The following is a 20,998-nucleotide window of genomic DNA, read 5'->3' as shown; positions in this document are numbered from 1 at the left end:
GAAAGGTTGAAAATATGGGGAGCTTATATGGATGAATTGCTAATCATCAGTGTTGACATAATACACGCATAATCTAATATGTCCTGGCTTTTTAAAAGTCCCTTGCGATTGATGGACAATCTTTCCATTTTTATTCTTCCCATTAATAGAGAACACCAATAGATTAGTATCCTCAGTTTTAATTTTGTCTCCAGCCCAGTCATCCAAGCAAGAGCTGGAGACCATTTTGACACATCACAATTAAGGTGATTTTTGCTTCAGTCAGCTTAAAATGGACTATGAAATCTTCAGTGGTCCAACTATCCATTCTTATTACAAATGCTTCCTTTCTCCTTTTCATTAACAAGAATCAGATGTTCACATAAATATGACACGAGAAGGAATTAAATTTCTCAAAGGCAATGTAAGGTCAGAAGTAGGCATGAGAAGAATGCATATCGGCTGCTGAAAAATGCATCACTTAAGTTAACATTCTCTCTCCTGGAGATTGTTAACTTCAGTTCTTACTGAAGAAGTTTCTTGGATGAGAAGCAAAATGTCTTCAAGGAAAACGAAGTCCAGTTGCCTTAGGAAAAAGCACCTTTGGGAAACCATGACATAGATGACTGAAAATCTCTATAGATATTTTCTCCTGGAATTATATGTTCTCTAGTTCCACACTAGCTGCTGGTGCTGCTAGGGATGGTTATGGAAATGTTCCATTTATGGCCACTTCATAAAAATGTTCTACTTTCCCAACTGTATTGCTCTCTAGGTATTTTGGATTTCAGGTCCCATGATTTCCACCTTCTGGGAGTTGAAGTATGAGATCTACACAGGCAATATAGGATAGAGAAGACCACACTAAGCAAAATACATTTTTGGAAGAAACAGTGTTTATTTTGGTGAAATCTATTTCTCATCCATACATCATGATTTGCCTTAAAGGCTGTAATCTCCCAATGGTTCTTATTTTTCTTAACATATCAACAGAGCAACACAAAGACTGGAAAATGGGAGAATGGTTTAGATTTGTGGGTTCTTGGTGCTCTCTGAGCTTGGCTGTTTGTTTGCAAACGTTTCATTGCTTAGCTGAGTAATACTGTATCATTAATTTGGATTGGCCCTTTAATCTAAATGGCATAGAAGTTAGAAAAAGCAATGGACTTTTCTGTTGTGTTGATTTTCTATTGAAAATTGCCTTTCAGATTAGCTATTGTTTAAAACCAGAAAGGTTCTAGATTGAATATACTGGTAGAACTTCAAGTGATTTACAGTAGACTGGTAAAATAATCTGAGTGAGTTCCTTTACGTGAGTTCCTTTTAGTATTCAATTTTTGGGCTCAGAATTTAAATCAGATAGACTCAGATTTGTGGAAGTTGGGCTAATAATAATATAAGGGGTAGATTTTACAGATCCAAGGCCTGTCACCCCTAATAAAAAACCCCCTTCCTCCTGTATATATTTACCTGGACTGTAAGATCTTTTTTTAGAGATGTTTCTTCAGGCCTCAGTGCCAAATTATGTAAGGCAGGTAATTATTAGGGAGATGACATTATGAACTGTGGAAAAGTTGGGGGTGATGTTTGTTCTTTTCTAAAGTATATTTACAAAGATGAATATTATTTTAGGTACTGTCTATGAAGATTCTCAGTCATCCAGGTGATGGTTGTCCCAAAGGTGCATTTTCAAAATACAACTGGACTTCCTTTGTTTTTTCCTTGAACACGTTTTGCTTCCCTTCCAAGAACTTCTTCAGTTCTGAAGATGCTTCTTGGATAAGAAGTGAAACATCTTCCAGGGAAAAAACAAAGAAAGTCCAGTTGTCTTTTGAAAAAGCACTTCTGGATATTTTAGGAATTATGACAAGGAGGAAAAAAGGTCTAACTTGTAAACAATGTTTCTTTAAAAAAATTCAGCTTCAGGTTATATGGAACTTTTTCCTCCAATACTGAACTGCTGCAATCTTTATTATCCAGTTTTCAAAGAACGGAAATGGAGCCAAATTGGCTATTGGAGACACCCTTTCCATCTCTCAAGGAATTTGTTTGCTCCAACTAAAGCTGCAAACAGATCTGGAGGCAGCAGCTATTTTTATATTTGGAAAAACGGAGATCAAATAATGTTTCTGTCTTTATTGCAACAACCTAAAGAAAGCGCTATTTTTAAATGAAAAACATCACACCATCCTACTTTAAGATTATACTTAATGCAAACGTATGGCTTCAATATGGACCAACTTTCCTTCTTTCTATCCTTCTTTGTTTAACGGCTACCCAGTGAAGAACATGACAGCTTGCAGATTGGATGGTTCTAATAAAAATATTATCCTAACATTATTACTGGAATCTATGTCAGTTACTGTTTTCATATATGAAGAACCCAATTCTAAACTTTTGGGTTTTTAAAGAAAGGTCCAAGCTTCTATTGCTGTTCCCAGAAGGTGAGTTGCTCAGTACAACAGGCTAAGCAATGATAGAATTATCATTAAAGAGAATATTTGTAGCTCAGGGTTGAAATGAGACTCTAGAAACAGCACAGAGAAGAGCAACAAAGCTGATCAGGGGACTGGAGGCTAAAACATATAGGGAACAGTTGCTCCAATTGGGTATGTCTAGTTTAAAGAAGAGAAGGAATAGGGGTGACATGATAACAATGTTCCAATATCTCAGGGGCTGCCACAAAGAAGAGGGAGTTAAGCTATTCTCCAAAGCACCTGAAGGCAGGACAAGAAGCAACGGATGGAAACTAATCAAAGAGAGAAGCAACCTAGAACTAAGAAGAAATTTCCTGACAGAATAATTAACCAGTGGAACAACCTGCCTCCAGAAGCGGTGAATGCTCCAACACTGGAAATTTTTAAGAAGAGACTGGCCAGCCATTTGTCTGAAATGGTATAGGGTTCCCTGCCTGAGCAGGGGGTTGAACTAGATGACCTCCAAGGTCCCTTCCAACAACAACAACTTCTTCTTCTTCTTCTTCTTCTTCTTCTTCTTCTTCTTCTTCTTCTTCTTCTTCTTCTTCTTCTTCTTCTTCTTCTTCTTCTTCTTCTTCTTCTTCTTCTTATTATTATTATTATTATTATTATTATTATTATTATTATTATTATTACTATTACTATTATTATTATTATATGAAGGGTCCTGGTGCTCTCTGACTTGGTTGTTTTCTTGCAGATGTTTCCTTACCCAAATCATCACTAGTATTGATTACCTAGTTTGGGTAATGTATGCAAGGAAACAACCAAGCTCAGAGAGCACCCAGGACTCTCTATGATAGAGTTAATTTGGCAATTAGTCTTGTAGGCTGCTTCTGAACTCTGATGCTATAGGCTATAATTGTAGCAAACAAAAATATTGCCTTCACATCCTGTCCATCAGTAGGGAGATGGGTTCAGGCTGGCACATGAATCTATATTTTTTATTTATACATACAATGATTTGTCAAATATCGGAATAAGGGCTTTGGATCAACACACTCATCAATATTTCTGCAAAATTCCAGACTGTATCATATAGCAAAACACTCAAGAATTCCTCAGATTTTGTTCAGATCAATTTTGTTCATATCACTAAACATGTTAGTCACATTGTTGTTTACCGTGATAGCACGGTATTCCAGTCTGCCCAGTTTTTAACTCATTGGATTAAAAAAAATCAATTTCTGAACAATTTACATTTGTTATATCCTCTAACATAAAGCATCTTTCTGCACATTATCTCCTAATGAAGCATGAATAGTAATAATCTGGCTAAACTATTTTTTTAAAAAATAAAATTACCTTTTTTTCACTTTCTGGACAAGTAAATCTCCATGATTTTCAAATGTAAACATCCTCAGGGTTAGCTGTTTCTTCAAACATAGCTGCCACTATTTGAATGTAGCATTCAATAGTGTACCATTTTAATCTGATAGATTTTCCACCCCAAAATTTTATTGGGGAAAGATAAATGTTAGTGGTCCTCATCTGTTTGTCTTATTGTGCAGCCTGGAGGGAGGAGAACAACCCCATTTGCTTTCATTGGAATTTATGGAAGAATTTGTTTCTATTCCTTTTCTGGATTCAACAGCCACTTGTGCGGCATTTATTTTTTTTCTAATGATTGTCTGACATTTAATTTATCAATATATTTACCAGGAAGTCCTTAGGATATGGTAAAAAAATAAATTAAGATAGTGGCTGTGATAATGCCGTTGAAATTCTGCTGATTTTCTATGTACATAGCATACAGGGAGTTCCTCCAATCCTATTGTTACTGTCATAACTTTTTTACTCTTTTGAGCACATCCTGCAAACACAGAAAACAGAATTATAGAGTTGGAAGGTACCTCAGAGGTCTTCTAGGTAACATAATCAGTGCTAGTGTCATTAGCACATCATCACCAGCATTGATGATCTTTCCTAGTTTGGGTAATGAAATATCTGCAAGAAAACATCCAAGCTCAGAGAGCATCAAGGACACATGTATTATGTATGTATGGTTTTTTTTATCATTATTATTGATTTTTCAATGTCTAATATGTGTCTTTTGACATAAACCAATGGGCATTGATTCAGTTATAGTGGTAGAGAAGCTTAATAAATAAATACATTAAATACAGGTAGTCTTTGACTTATGACCATTTGTTGTTAACCGTTTGTACAACAGCACTAAAAACAAGTGTCTTGTGACTGATCTTTACACTTATGACCATTGCAGCATCTCTGCAGTCATGTGATCAAAACTGAGGCATTTGGCAACGGGCATGTATTTACGATGGTTGCAGAGGTTGACAGTTGCAACGTCATGTGTTCACCATTTGGGGCACCCACAACTTCTGAAGGCAAGCTGTTCCATTGTTTAATTGCTCTTATGATTTGGAAATTTCTCCTTAGTTCTAGGCTGCTTCCCTCCTTAGTTAGTTTCCAACCATTGTTTCTTGTCTTGACTTTTGGTGCTTTAGAAAATAGTTTGACCCCCTTAACTATGTAGGAGTCCCTCAAATATTGGAAGAGTGCTATCATGTTGCCCCTAACCCTTCTTTCCATTGAACTGAACATACCCAATTCCTGTAACTGTTCTTCGTACGTTTTAGCCTCCAGCCCCCTAATCATTTTTGTTGCTCTTCTCTGCATCCTTCCAGAGTCTCAACATCTTTTTTGGATTGTGGCGACCAGAACTGGATGCAGTATTCCAAGTGTGGAACACTGATATCCCTGATATCTACAGGGTATTGCAACTACAGTATTCAACAAACTACCAAAACCTTCATAAAAAGCGAAGGAACAAGAAAAAAAAAATCAGGTTAAAATGCAACTATCTCCAAGGAGCATCAAAGCCTTAACAAATATCCAACAAAAATTTGAAGCAATCTCCTCTGTTTGAAAGGAAAGCTAACCAAGAGGGAACAAGGTAAGTTAGTCAAGGGGAAGAAAAATAAACTAGCCAAGAGGGAGCAACATTAGAAGCTTTGCCAGAAAAAAAGATAATATGAGGAATTTGATTGACATACCTTTTCATCTGTTGCTTTTTAAGCATAGAAACACACTTAAAAATTCTATCAAACTTTTAACTGCTGATAGAGAATGGATTCCTTACACAGATGCTTGGATATGTGAGATTTACAGAGATTGCCCTTCCTTTCTAATTCATCTTGGGAACATCATGAGACATTGTGCTGATTATTGCTTCTCTGGCCTTAAAGAAAGGAGTGGACTAATTTGTGGAAGTTATGGAAATCAGTGGATATTAGCTTTAATGGCGGTGTGGCTTCCATTGAAGGCCACCTGCCAGGAGACTAGTAGGCTTCCTGGTGCAGTTGGCTGGCCAGTTTGACAACAGACAACTGGACTAGATGGACATTGCTTGTGGTCTTATCCCAAAGATGCTTTCCAAAAGGCAACTGGACTTTCTTGGGTTTTTTTCTTTGAAAACATTGTGCTTCTCTTCCAAGAAGCTTCTTCAGTTCTTATGTTCTCTCATTCTCTACAAAGTTTGCAGGCTTTCTACTCTGTCTTCCCTAAGGATAATAAAATCAAAGAGCTCTAAATTTGGAAGGAACCACAAGCACCATTGAGTTCAATCCTCTGCAGTGTGAAAGAAAACCAATGAAACTTCCCTATGAAGCATCTGAAAGCCTCTTCTGAAAAACTTCCAGGGAGTAAAAACTCTCAGCCTCTGTATATAGGCTATGACACTGTTATATAGATCTTACTGACATAATTTTCCCCCTTATATTTAAACTAAATATAGGTAGCTGCAACTTAATACCCATTATTATTCCCAGTTTCTATGGCAGTGAAATATAGTTCCTATGGCATCCTTTATATACCTGAACACTGAAACCATGTCTTTGGAGGTTTTTTTCTCCAGATTGAGCATCCCAGATTTTTTTTAGTCTGTCTTTAGGTTTGTCCTCAAGACCTTAAACTATCTTTGTCATCATCCTCTGAACTCATTCTAACCTGTCAATATTCTTTTGGAAATCTGGTGTACAGGTATGGCCTCACCTGTGCAGAATAGAAGATGACTCACACCCTGGAAGGTATCTCTTTACTCTCCTACCATCTGGTAGGAGATATAGGAATATAGCCAGCCGTACCAACAGGCTGAAAAATAGCTTTTATCCGTGGGCTGTTAGGCTTTTAAATGGGACATAATCTTATGCAGAATTAACTTGGGAGGCCGGTGTGTGGTGTAGTTGGCTCACATAGTGTGGTGGGATGGAGGGTTTGTTGTCACTGTGTGTTGGGGAGAGAGAGCACGGCGGGAGGTTCAGCTAATCTCAATGTACACATGTTGTACTTTGACAATAAAGGTTTATTATTATTTATTTAAAAAAATAGAGGGAGATAAGAACTTCATATATCTTAGATATAAAGCTTCTTCCAATGCAGCTCAGAACTGTATTAGTCATTCTAGAAGCTCTCTCTCCCTTCTGGCTCATATTCAGACAGTTGTCAATAACCACCTCCAAGTACTTCTCTGATGCGATACTTTAGAGCAGGTATGTCAAACTCATGACGTCATGTGATGTCGCATGACGTATTGTAACTTTTTCCCCATTGCCAGCAATGGGGTGGGCACGATTTTGGCATGATGCATCCGGCCCACGGGCTGGGAGTTTGACATGCCTGCTTTATTCATAAATGGAATGTTTCAAACATTATCCCATGGATTCTGTCATCTCCCGAAGAGAAGAGGATAGATGTGTATTGAACCGGCAATAGGCATTTCAAAGGAAAGGAGAAGCCTTTTGAACTGGGGAAACAAAAGGGGGGGTTAGCATCTGGGTTTTGTCACGGTAGACAGCAATAAACAAAAGGGTCCTAACTTCCTCTTTCCCACGAGATGGATGATACGAGAGGAAGGATGGGGGGGGACTGACCAAATGGGGATTAAGGGGGGTTAAACCGGGAACTCTTTATAAGGGTTTACATCGTGGAAATATTAAGCCCTGTCTCATTTCCTACAACCGAGCACGCCATAGTAAAGATTTCTTTTGGACTAAAATCCTGGCTCCAAGAGTTTTTGTCTTCCTAAGACGTGGTTTGGGGTGGGTCCTGACATTAGACAGGGCTTGCAACGAAAGTCAACCCGGGAAGAAGAACCTTACCGGGGGACTTTGCAAATAAATATGATGTCTGACGATGAAGCAAGAAGGGAAGAAAGCCCCACGGAGAAGGAGCCTTCCCCCCAGCCGAACTCCCAGAAACATTGGGAAACTGAGGCATCATATTCCTCCTGGGAGGAAACGGCGGAGCAGCACGAACAAAAACCCCAGTGGTCGATGGGCATTGGAAGGAAAAGTGAGTGGAAAAAGGCTTCGAGAGAAGTGACCCTGAGACGGAGCGACCACCAACCGGAATGGAAACAAGAGATGGAGAACTCCCTGCACGCCAGTGAGGAAGAGCGGATTCTGGAAAAAGCTATTGACTTGATGAAAACAACCCTGAGCTCACTAAGGGAGGAGAGAGCTGGAAACCACAACACCTGGGGTCGCAACTGGAGGGGTAATGGAAGGGACCCAACACCTGAAACCCCAGGGCTGTCCAATGGAACAGGAGCCGCTGACTCAGCGGTACCCCCCCCCAGACCCACAGATGGGGATCGAGATGAGGAGCGATACACTCCGCGGCGCAGACAACGATCCAGCCAAAGATTCCCACCCCTGGAAGCAAAATTCAAGGGGGAGCCATCACGACTGGGATTTTTCCTAACCCAAGTCCTCAGCTACATGGAAGAGTACGGACGGGACATCCCCAGTGACAAAACACGCATCCGAATTGTGCAATCTGCCCTGGACGGGACGGCCGCAGACTGGGTGGTGAACCTGCATGACTCCAACACCCCAGAACTCAACGACTTCAACCGATTCATGTCATCCTTGAGGCGACGATTTGAGGACCCTTTGGCTGACCGGAAGGCCCGGGAGAGAATCAAGATGGTGAGGCAGGGCAGGAGAACAGTGGCCGAATATACCCAAGAATTCCGAGCCATCGCCAGCAAGCTGAACTGGCCAGAAGACATCCTCCTCAGCCATTTCAAAGACGGTCTAAACTACGACCTGTATGACGCTTGCCTGCCTCGGGGAGACCCCTACCATCTCGATGACTGGTATGTCCTGGCAGAGGAAGTGGAAATAGACCTATTGAAAAGACAACGCAGAGGAAAACCATGGGGCCGCCCGCCACTCGAGCAAACACGTGAGGGGGAAAACCCACCGGCCACGGCTAAAAAATCAAAGGGATGTTTCAATTGCGGGAGAGAGGGCCACCGTGCTGCAGAATGTCGTTCGAAAGCCCCTCCACGCAAAACAGAGGCACCATCTTCCAAAAAGCTGGGGAAGTCTCAAGGCAACCCAAAAGAATCTTCCATGAAGGGGACAGAGGCTGTAGAGTCCACAATTTCTGCCAAAACCTGGGATTGGACTCCGGCTTACACTGCAGGGGCGGTGGACACCTCGGAAGACAGCTCAGAGGGAGAACCTTTGGTAAGTGGACCTCTTCCACCCATACTTAAGACAGTAACTATATTAGCTTCCTCTGCACCAAAAGCAAATGAAATAAAAGCTTTGATAGACTCTGGCTGCATCCGCTGCCTCATCAGCCCAACACTGGTGGAGGAACTGAGCATCCCAGTGAGGAGGCTAAAACAACCAATCTCCTTCAGTCAATTAGACGGGTCTATAGCAGGGGGGGACCAGCTACCCTAGCCACTCTACCACTCCACATGTCCCTGGGGTCCCATGAGGAAGACATAACATTTATAGTGGCCCCAGGCATGGCATGCCCAATGATTTTAGGACTGGAATGGCTGAAGAAATGGAACCCCGGGATAAACTGGAGGACTGCAGAACTCAACTTCCCAAAAGGGGAACAGGAAAACGTAAAACCCCCAAACACCCCCGCAACCCAGAGGGAGGAAAAAGCAGCAGTGGGGGAAGAGAAGGGGCTAACAGAGATACCGGAGGAATACAGGGACCTGGCTGAGGTTTTCAGTGAGGAAAGAGCAGATGAGCTCCCCCCCCACCGCCCCACAGACTGCACCATAGAATTCAAACCTGGGGCAAAACTCCCAAAACCCAGGATGTATGCCATGAGCCCAAGGGAAATGGCAGAAATGGAAAGATTCATAAAGAAAAACTTAGAAAGAGGATTTATTGAGCCCGCCAAACCCAAAGTAGCCGCCCCGGTTCTGTTCAGGGAGAAGAAGGATGGTTCCTTTCGTTTGGTTGTAGATTACCGGAACCTAAATACAATTAGTGAATGTAATCTATACCCCCTTCCCCTAATGAAGGATATGCTATCCCACCTATCGAAAGGAAAGATCTTTACCAAACTAGACCTGAGGGAAGCATACTACCGTATTAGGATTAAGGAAGGAGACAAATGGAAAACTGCATTCAACTGCCCAATGGGGTGCTATCAATTCAAAGTATTGCCATTTGGACTGCAAGGGGCCCCCGCAGTCTTTATGCAATTAATTAATGACGTACTGAGAGAGCACCTATATAAGGGGGTCCTGGTTTACCTCGATGACATCCTTATCTTCACAGAAACCAAAGAGGAACATATCAAACTAGTCAGAGCAGTCCTGAAGAAATTGCGAGCTGCCCATTTATATGCTAAATTATCGAAGTGTGAATTTCATAAGGAAAAAATCGACTACCTGGGATATCGCATATCCCCAGAGGGCATCGAAATGGACCCAGAGAAGGTCAGGGCAGTACTAGAGTGGGCACCCCCCCGCACACGGAAGCAATTGCAAAGTTTCCTGGGGTTTGCAAATTTCTACCGCCAATTCATCCCTGCATTTGGCCAAATAGCCATGCCCCTCACAAATTTGTTGAAAACGAAGGGGGGGTCACCCGTGAAACCCAGCCAGCCTCTGAAATGGTCAATGGAATGTCAAGCAGCATTTGAGAGGCTAAAGAGACTCTTTTCTGCGGAACCTGTACTTAAACACCCAGATCCCAACAAACCTTTTGTAATACAGGCAGATGCGAGCGACGTAGCAGTCGGAGCCGTATTACTACAAGAAAATGATGAGGGGGCGTTGCAACCTTGCGCATATACATCCAGGAAACTTACAGAAACTGAACAACGATGGCCAATATGGGAGAAGGAAGCATTCTCATTAAGGTGGTCATTATTAACTTGGCGTCAATTTTTGGAAGGAAATAAAATACCTTTCCAAGTCTGGACTGACCACAAAAATTTAGAAGCACTAAAAACGCCCAGGAAGCTCACTCCTAAGCAAGCCCGCTGGTCCCAACACTTTCACCGATTCAATTTCACTCTCAAACACTTACCGGGGGGAAAGAACTTCCTGGCAGATGCATTATCCCGCATGCCCCAATATAACAGCACAAGAGTTACTGACTTTAAACCACTTGTACCGGAACAACAACTGGCAGCACCAGTCACCACCAGGGCACAAGAAAAAATGAAACCGAAGGTAGATAGCCAAACTGGAATAGAATTCAGGAAATCTTTGGAAAGTGATGAATGGTTCCAGAAAAATAAACATGTGTGCACAATTAAAGATGGACTGCCGTGGGTGGGGGAGAAGCTATATATACCTGCCACACAGAGAATCAATTTCATGCAACTGTGCCATGATACAAAATCAGCAGGACACTTTGGCTTTGTAAAAACCTTACACTTAACTAAAAGGCAATTTTGGTGGCCATCTATGAAAAAGGACATAGAAAGCTATGTGGGTAGCTGTCAAATTTGCGCAATGGCCAAGAGGTTACAAGGGAAATCGCCAGGACTGTTACAACCAGTGGCGAATCCCTCAGCCCCATGGAAAGAAATAGCCATGGATTTTATTGTGGAACTACCAGAAAGCAACGGAAACACCGTTATCTGGACTGTTACTGATCTGTTCTCTAAGCAAGTCCATTTCATACCTTGCCCAAAAATTCCTACTGCAAAAACATTAGCAAAACTTTTTGTACAACATATTTACAGATTGCATGGAGCACCACTACGCATCATATCTGACAGGGGGGTGCAATTTACCTCAGCATTCTGGAAGGAATTTTTATCTCTGTTAGGAACCACCCAAGGACTGACATCTAGTCATCACCCTCAGGGTAATGGGCAAGCAGAAAAGGCTAACTCTGTACTTGAACAATATTTAAGATGTTATGTACATTTTCAGCAGAACAATTGGACAGACCTGCTGCCTTTCGCAGAAGTGGCATATAACAACGCAATTCACTCCAGTACAGGTTACACTCCTTTTCAAGTAGCCACAGGCCAGAGCTTCAACCCCATACCTGACCTAACCCCAAAAGAACCGGTAATTCCAGAACTAAAGGAATGGATTGCTCAGTTACAATACACCTGGCCTATTGTCAGAAAAGCATTAACAGAGGCTAGATTAGCACACAAGACACAGGCAGACAAGAAAAGATCTGATCCCACACCGTTCAAGGTGGGAGAGATGGTATATCTGTCTACAAAATACCTTAAGTCTCTCCAACCCTGTAAAAAACTAGGACCAAAATACATTGGACCTTTTCCAATTAAAAGAATCATAAACCCAGTAACAGTTGAATTAGAACTACCTAAAAATCTTAGACGAATACACCCAATCTTTCACTGCAGTCTAATAAAGAGAGAACAACAATCTCCCCTACGAACAAAAATTCCACCACCACCACCTCCCATCATGGTGGAAGGAGAACAACATTTCGAGGTGAAGGAAATTCTGGATTCCAGGAGACATCATGGAACAACTCAATATCTAGTGGCTTGGAAACACCTCCCCTCCTCAGAAAATGAATGGGTCAGCAAACACCACGTTAAAGCACCAAAGCTGCTTAAGAGATTTCATACAGAATATCCAAACAAACCGAGTTAACATTTACACATGTTATTTTTTCTTCTCTTTTCTTTTCTCCCCCTACAGATGGACACATCCTTCTTCTAAGGAGAGCGGACTGTCAGAATCCATTTATATCATATTCATAAATGGAATGTTTCAAACATTATCCCATGGATTCTGTCATCTCCCGAAGAGAAGAGGATAGATGTATATTGAACCGGCAATAGGCATTTCAAAGGAAAGGAGAAGCCTTTTGAACTGGGGAAACAAAAGGGGGGGTTAGCATCTGGGTTTTGTCACGGTAGACAGCAATAAACAAAAGGGTCCTAACTTCCTCTTTCCCACGAGATGGATGATACGAGAGGAAGGATGGGGGGGGGACTGACCAAATGGGGATTAAGGGGGGTTAAACCGGGAACTCTTTATAAGGGTTTACATCGTGGAAATATTAAGCCCTGTCTCATTTCCTACAACCGAGCACGCCATAGTAAAGATTTCTTTTGGACTAAAATCCTGGCTCCAAGAGTTTTTGTCTTCCTAAGACGTGGTTTGGGGTGGGTCCTGACATCCATACTGAATGTGTCCCTCATTTTTCTTTCCTAAATGAAATAACCCAGGTTTCTCCTTGCTGAAGAACCACTTGTTCCTCTCAGCCCAAACTTCCAACCTGTCAAATTACATTGCAATCTCATTCTATCTTCCTGGGTATTGGCCAGACCTTCCAATGTTGTGCCAGCCATACATTTGACAAGTAGCCCATTAATTTTGTTATCCAGGATTTAATAAAAATGTTGAACAACTTTAGTTCCACGATAGATCCTTAGGGTTCCAAGACAGATCCTACTGATGACTCAGTACACAGCTATCAATGCCAGACATGAACATGGTTAGCAAGGCAATAGTGGATCCATCTTACAATAGTGCAACCCAACAATTCCAGTTCCTTCTAACTAATATTCTAAGGTGTACATCATTAGGTAGGGCTGGGAATTTTGAGGACACTGAAATTAGCTAGAAGACTTTTTAACCATATTCTTACTTATTTATTTTCTCTTTTTGTGTTTGTTTTCAGTCTATGCTAATCGGATTTGCTTTGGATGGTAAGCAGTGCTTTTCTTGTAAAAGAAAAAGGTGCCAGAACTCACACATAACATACAACCTGCCTTGCCTACCCTACAAGGTTCCATCCAAAAAAGGTGCCGGAACTCCGTTCTGAGCATTCTATGACAAAAAAAAGCCCTGGATGTAAGTCAGAAAGAAGCTAGGAATTGGGTTCACCTGTTTTCTGAGGTTACCTATTAAGATTTCCATTTGGAACTAATTGTGAGTCTTTGTCTTTCTTTCACTGTTGCCATTTTGAAAAAAACTTATTTTCTTCCTTTGCCTTCTTGACCTATCTCTATATTTCTAAATGAAGCTTTGTAGACTTTCTTTTATCAGATGCAAGCAACCAGAGACACTCATGAATAATTAAAGCCAATAACTTTATTATCTACCACCTAGGTTACAAGAATCTCACCAATCTGCTTTCCTTCCCCTGTGAATGGTCAGACAAGGTTTCGTGGATCTTGGAGGAAGTCAAGCCTACACAGCTTGTGGCTGCACAAGGACTCCAAGCTAGGTCCTCATTTGACCCTTTCTTTCACCTTGTCTGGCAATTTCCAAACATATTCCTTCCTACTATTTCCAGTAAACATCTTTTTTAGTCAATCAGCTTGATTCCTTTTATTTCCCCCCTTACTATGCAACTTATTTGGGACCATAGTATCTTTAATTTCCTACTCAAGAAATTCCAGCTGGCTGTAATACCTTCACATATTAAGGTTTCTTCTTGTGGCGACTTCCCTACTGGTTTATTTTAGTTTATTAGAATTGGCCTTTCTAAAATCTATGGTTGCAGTTGGCTGATCTGTTGATCAAGAGTCAAGAAATTTAAGAATGGATGGCCACTTGCACCCAAATACCCATTATTTTAATATTTTCAATAAACTTATCCCTGATAGTAAAGACTAAATCCAAGGTAGGAGACCCCTTAGTCATTAAATAAAACTTTAAAAGAAAAAAATATCAGCCACACAAGTCAAGATTTCATCTAACATCTTGAGTTTGGCAGAATTACTCTTCCAACAGATGTCTAAGTAGTAGAGGTCTCCCATCACAAACATTTCATGCTTTTTTGAGAGTTCAGATATCTACTTTAATAAACCTTTGTTCACTTCTTCAGACTGGTTTTATTGTCTGTAGCAAAGTCCTAGCAAGTATCCTTTCTGTTACCTTGTCCTTTCATCTTAACCTAGATGCTTTTAACAGTTGTGTTACTATTGGTAGACCACTGTGCAGATACGTTTATTCCTGATAATGTTAATTGGAGAGTATGCAAATATTAATTGCATATTTGGCACTGTTACTTGCATTTTAGTAGTCTTCTCAACTAGATCAGACAGGAAACACAATCAGAAGAGCTAATTCTACTTTATTATACAATTCCATTAACACAATCACACAAATTTGAAAGTACAAATCTTCCACTGTCTCTTTTTACAGCCTGCTAAATTAAGGATGATCCTTTCTGAGGTTATTTTTTGGCCTGCTATGCAACTGTGGGGTCCCCCCCTACTTTATCTGATCAATCCCTAAGCAGCATCTTGTCCCCATTTCCTAAGGTAAATTTCATAAACCATGACATATTCATCCAACTACTGAGATTGCTGGTTTGGCTCTAATCTATTCTGGATCTAAAATAAATATTTCAGGATAGAAGTGTGCTGAGGAAATTTTGCTTGGTGTAAAATCAACCCTGATTATATCAGATATTAGAAAAATCAGGGTCGGATAGGGCTAAAGGACACCTCTCCATGTGAATATAGATTTTTAATACTCAGTTTTATTACTTCATGAATTGTATTCATGCATACAAGGGACTTTTTTTTCCTCTTGTGAAATATGAGCTGCAAATATCTATACAGCATAATGAACATAATGTATAACAAGTATTATCATCCAAATTGTGGCTCACCCAACGATGAGTAAGTTAATAAAAAGATCACTTGAGTAATTTGTACAATATTTCCTATCCCAGTAATTAAGAAACAGTGGCATACTTAAAGCAGCCATTTGTCTTCCAGGTTCTTTGTATAGGAGAATGAAATGAGTTTTAATTTCTGTTCTAGCTACACAGCTACTTTCCTAGGTAAGTGACATCTGAGAGACTAGTATTTTGTGACAAAGTCATCAGGAGTGAAAGCTTTAGTTTAATCTATAACCTATCTTTAGGGTGGGTGAAACAGCAATATTGTATCACCTCCCCTTCAAACACATTATGGCTTAAGGTTAGTATAGAAAAATAAATAAATAAAAAGCTACTTTGCACACATGAAATCTTCCAGAGGTGTTAAGAAATTTTGACAGACTCTGTAGCATATCATTCATTACAGAGCTGGTTCATTCTGGGGAAGGAAGAAAGCTTAGGTGAATTAAATTCAATTTATTTTCTTCTTGGAGGAATACAAGATGTGGGGGAGGGCGGGGGGAGAGGTTAACTTGCCATATCCAACCCATTGCTCACCGCATGTTATGCAATGCACAGGTGGTCATCCAAGCATTGATGAAATTCTTCCATGCCCCACCTGACTTTAATTAAAAAGAAATAAAATGGGAAGTTGCAAAGTTGCACAGCTAAGCTTCAACCTTCAGCATCCAATTTATTTCAAAAAATACCTTGGGGGCCCCGGTACAGATTCTTAGAAATATTGGATAGTTATAAGCCATTGCTTTGTTTGATATGCCCAACAGGAAGGAAGGAAGGAAGGAAGGAAGGAAGGAAGGAAGGAAGGAAGGAAGGAAGGAAGGAAGGAAGGAAGGAAGGAAGGATAAATTACAGTGTATATTTTATACTATACTCAATGTATAAATGAGGCATAGTATTCTTCCCTTAGTGTGACTGCAGGGTCTGCATTCAGCAATAGATCACATTGTGACTGGCTATAAGCTGAGAATATATACTGGTCCAGTGTTTGATTTTTTTCATATAAATAATGCTGTGCTTCAATGGCTAGATGGCCTAGACCAGGCATGTCAAACTCGTGACGTCACGTGATGTCGCGAGACATATCGGGATTATTTTGCCATTGCCAGCAATGGGGTGGGAGTGGCTTCCAGATGATGTGTCCGGCCTGCAGGCTGGCAGTTTGATACCCCTGGCCTAGACATTGGTATCTGCATATAGATCTTTTTAACTTTCCTATTTTTAAATCTTGAGGAAATGTTAATTATATATTGCAAGTCCATGTATGATATGTCATATGCTAAACAAACAAACAATACTGACAGAAAATCTTTTAGGGAACTCAAGGAGAGCTGGCAGTAGCTAATGACAATATCAGGTATTTTATCAATTGATGTCATGGCCTCCTCTAGGAAATAAGATAGAACAGACAGTGCTTCAGATTCCGCTGCCTTAGATAAGTCTTTCTCTATCATAGGAGCCAGATCAGAATCACCTCCCAATAATCTGGGACAATTTTCCAGATCTTATTATCTAGACCAGGCATGTCAAACTGCCAACCCGCGGGCCAGACACGTCATGCCGAAACCATGCCCACACCATTGCCGGCAATGGGGAAAAAGTTGCGATACATCACGTGACATCACATGACATCACAAGTTTGATATGCCTGATCCAGACATACTAACACAGCCACCTACCCACATGGATGTTAGGCTTGTGAAGGATAGAACTTGGGAGTAAAGGTATACATGAGTTCAATCAATCAGCATGGATTTGCAGCAAGATCTGGACCAATAAATGCCCCTTGAATTAAAGATGGGGAAAGTGCGGCCTATAGCTACCAGTTATGGTCTTCAATGATCTGGAGAACCATTGGAATATTTTTGTATCTAAATATTACTACCTAGATCCTGGTAATTATACAACAGGGAGTCCTCAATGTACGACCACAACGGAGCCTGTAATTTCTCTTAAGTGAGACATTTGTGAAGTGAGTTTTGCTGCCTTTTGTGACCTTTCTTGTCACAGTTGTTAAGTTAGTAACTCGGTTGTTAAGCGAATCTGACATCCCCATTGATTTTGCTTGTCAAAAGGTTGACCTTGGGACACAGCAAAGGTCATAAGTATGGGTTAGTTGCCAAGCATCTGAATTTTGATCAAGTGACCATGGGGATACTACAAAGTTGTAAGTGTGAAAAACAGTCATAAGTCACTGTTTTCGGGGCTGTTGTAACTTGTGAACAGTCACTAAGTGAATTGTTGTAAACAGGGGATTACCTATACAGCCATCAGAAAATAGTACAGAAATCCTTATTATGGGGAACAGTTTATTACTTGTGACCAGAAGCAAGAAGAGCATTGTGAACATCTGATAGTGCTCCTTTGTACAGCAACTCTACCACTGATTTTTTCCCCCTTTAGTATAAAATCTTAGCCACAGTTCGGTTTGTTGACTTTTATCACTGGCTAGGAAATTCTGGGTGTTGAAACTACACATTTTTAAATTGCCAAGGTTGAGAAACACTGGTCTAGCCGAATGTACATTTTCTGCATGTTTCTCTGACTGTTAGTAATCTCTTCTGGAATTAGACTTTCAAGTATGTTGTTTTTAATTTATTTGTTTAATTTTATACCTGTGCTTTTGCTTCTCCTAGGATTTCATTCAGGACAACCTGAGACACTGGCTTTCTCCATTTTGCAAGAACGCCTTATGTGGTGCTTTGAAAATTTTAAATATTCCTCTCAGCCAAAACCAGATATATACCACTGGATATTATTTACCATTGGGACACAGTACAATTTAGCAAAAGCCTTCCCTGTGCTTTCAATAGGGTATTGGTTCTACTCCCATGTTTTAGATCCACAGTTTTCTAACATCTATAAACTGAAGAGCAAAACTTTAAGGTAGTTTAACTTAGCTTGGTGCGCTGAAGATGAGTTGAACTATACTTTCATTATGGTTAAAGGTAAAGGTAAGGGTTCCCCCGCACATGTATGCTAGTCGTTTCTAACTCTAGGGGCCGGTGCTCATCTCCGTTTCAAAGCCGAAGAGCCAGCACTTGTCCGAGGACATCTCCGCGGTCATGTGGCCAGCATGACTAGACACCAAAGGCGCACGGAACGCTTTTACCTTCCCATCGTAGCGGTCCCTATTTTTCTACTTGCATTTTTACGTGTTTTCGAACTGCTAGGTTGGCAGAAGCTGGGACGAGTAACAGGCGCTCACTCTGTTATGCGGCACTCGGGATTCGACCCGCCAAACTGCTGACCTTCTGATCGACAAGCTCAGCGTCCTAACCCACTGAGCCACCGCATCCCATTCATTATGGTTAGAGATGAATAAAAGTCATTTGACATTTGCTAGGAACTAAAAACTCTCTGGGTAGATGCATCATGCATGATTCTGAACAACTTTTCACACCTGCGTACACACACAAACACACAGACACAGACATGACTGACCTTTGAGCATCCATTTACAAATACATGCTAGAGGGCTTCTCTAAAAAAAGAAAAATTACATCACAGCATTTTGTTTTTACCTGTGAGAGTGATTCAGAGCAAGGTCAGGCTTTCTCATCTTCAAGTAGCAGATTACAAGCTTGGTTTCAATAAAACTGGCAATACTTGAAATATCTCTTGGAGAGGCTTCAAAGGGCTTCCCTACAGCTGCACCTTTGCTGCAAAGCTTCCAAAAAAAGAGAAAAGAAGCAGAAACATGAAACAGAATGAAAATATCGACTTACTTCCAGTTTGATAATAAGTAAATTACATTCCGGGATGAAATGAAATGTAGTATGATCTGGGTTTTGCATAGATACACAAACTATGCTTGCTATAACATTGGAAGAGAAGTTAATATTGCTAACCTCATAGCATGTAGGGAGGGAGTTAAAATTCAGAGTTATGGGCTTACCTATGGCCAAATTGATTTGATTTGTTTGCTGGATGGCTTGCAATGACTGAAAGCCAATAAAACATTGAATAATAAAAACTCATATGAAATACTAGCTGCAATTCAGTTTGTTGGCTTTTTATTGCTGGCTAGGGAATTCTAGGTGTTGAAGCTACACATTTTAAAATTACCCAGGTTGAGAAACACTGGTCTAGTCTAATGTACTGAATACTGTTCTGCAAGTTTCTCCAACTGTTAGTAACTTCTTTTGGAATTAGACTTTCAAGTATGGTTTCTTTTTTATTTGTTTAATTTTATATCTTTGCTTTTGCTTCTTCTAGGGCAGGGGTAGGCAACCTTGGCTCTTTTATGACTCATGGACTTCAACTCCCAGAATTCTGTGCTGGCTCAGGAATTCTGGGAGTTGAAGTCGACGAGTCATAAAAGAGCCAAGGTTGCCTACCCCTGTCCTAGTGTTTCATTCAGGACGATCTGAGAGGCTTGCTTTTCCCATTTTGCAAGAATGCCTTATGTCAGGTGTGTCAAACTCGCAATGTCACATGATGTGTCGCGATGTATTATGACTTTTTTTTTCTCATTGCCGGGACGGTTTCAGCATGTCGCAACCCGCCAGCAGGCTGGCAGTTTGACACCCCTGCCTTATGTGGTGCTTTGAAAATTTTAAATATTTATGTCAGCCAAAACCTCAGTCCCTTATTGGACTGACAGGGTTCACAGCATGCCCCTTCTGCCGGCACAATTAATTAATATGTTTGTAACAGTTTAGAGGAATGAAACTGCCGGAATGTCAGGATTGATTGCTTTGGGCTAATAGTTTAAGGTGTTACAAGGATGTACTATTCTCATTTGCTACTGCCAGCACCAATAGCAATAATCTTTATACTTTGTTTCTCTGAAAATAAGACTGGGTCTTATATTATTTTTTGCTCCAAAAGATGCACTAGGGCTTATTTTCCAAAATGATCTTATTTTCTGGGAAATATGGTACTAAACGCATCCATCTGGCTGACGATCTTAACTGGGGCTTATTTTTGGGATAGGGCTTATGTTACGAGCATCCTGAAAAAATCATGCTAGGGCTTATTTTCCAGTTGGATCTTATTTTTGGGGAAACACGGTAATTCAACCTGCTATATTATTTAATGTGATGTAAAGCTTTATTTGAACTGCCACCCCCACTGCTGAAATCTACTGCATCCTGGTAACCAATTCCTTTGTTGAATGTACATACTATTAAAAGATTTCTCCAGCTGTTCTACCAATGAGGTAACTGAAGCCTATTTAAATTAGAGCTTGCCCTTTTCAATATGGCAGACTTTCAAATATTATAAGATTAGCCCCCTCCTCCTCCTCCTCCTCCTCCTCCTCCTCCTCCTCCTCCTCCTTCTTCTTCTTCTTCTTCTTCTTCTTCTTCTTCTTCCTAAATATACTCAGCTCCTTCAATCTCTCCTCACAGGAGGGTTTGCCTTCCTTTTTTCCTCTTGACAGTACCATCTTTATTGCATTTTTCTGCCTCTTCTGCTATGAATCAGAATCTTTCTTTAGTTCCAAAACCAATGGAAGTTCACCAGAAGATAAGTCTGTACCTGCCACTAGGCAGACTGGAGCAGTTTGTTATGAAGTAACATTTATTTATTTATACCCCACCTTGATTATTTTTACAAATAACACAAGGTGGCAAACACATCCCACACATCTTCATCCTCCTATTTTCCCCACAAAAACAACTCTGTGAGGTGAGTTAGGCTCAGAGAGAGTGACTGGCACATGGTCAC

At 40.6% G+C, this 20,998-nt stretch overlaps 1 protein-coding gene across 1 annotated transcript in view; it reads right to left on the bottom strand.

The window, feature by feature from the left end:
• Window positions 1–20,998, bottom strand: part of SPATA16 (spermatogenesis associated 16) — a gene marked incomplete at both ends in the record, with an annotated part of 174,975 nt that overhangs the window by 116,604 nt on the left and 37,373 nt on the right. The window contains one exon of the mRNA XM_083364870.1: window positions 18,850–18,995. Within this exon, the coding sequence (XP_083220996.1) occupies window positions 18,850–18,995 (146 nt within the window). The remainder of the gene's footprint in view (window positions 1–18,849; window positions 18,996–20,998) is intronic.

The sequence above is a fragment of the Vipera ursinii genome (assembly GCF_947247035.1).
Source record: "Vipera ursinii genome assembly, chromosome: 5".
NCBI lineage: Eukaryota > Metazoa > Chordata > Lepidosauria > Squamata > Viperidae > Vipera > Vipera ursinii.
The sequence above is the reverse complement of the archived record's forward strand: the minus strand, read 5'-3'. Positions and strand labels throughout refer to the sequence as shown.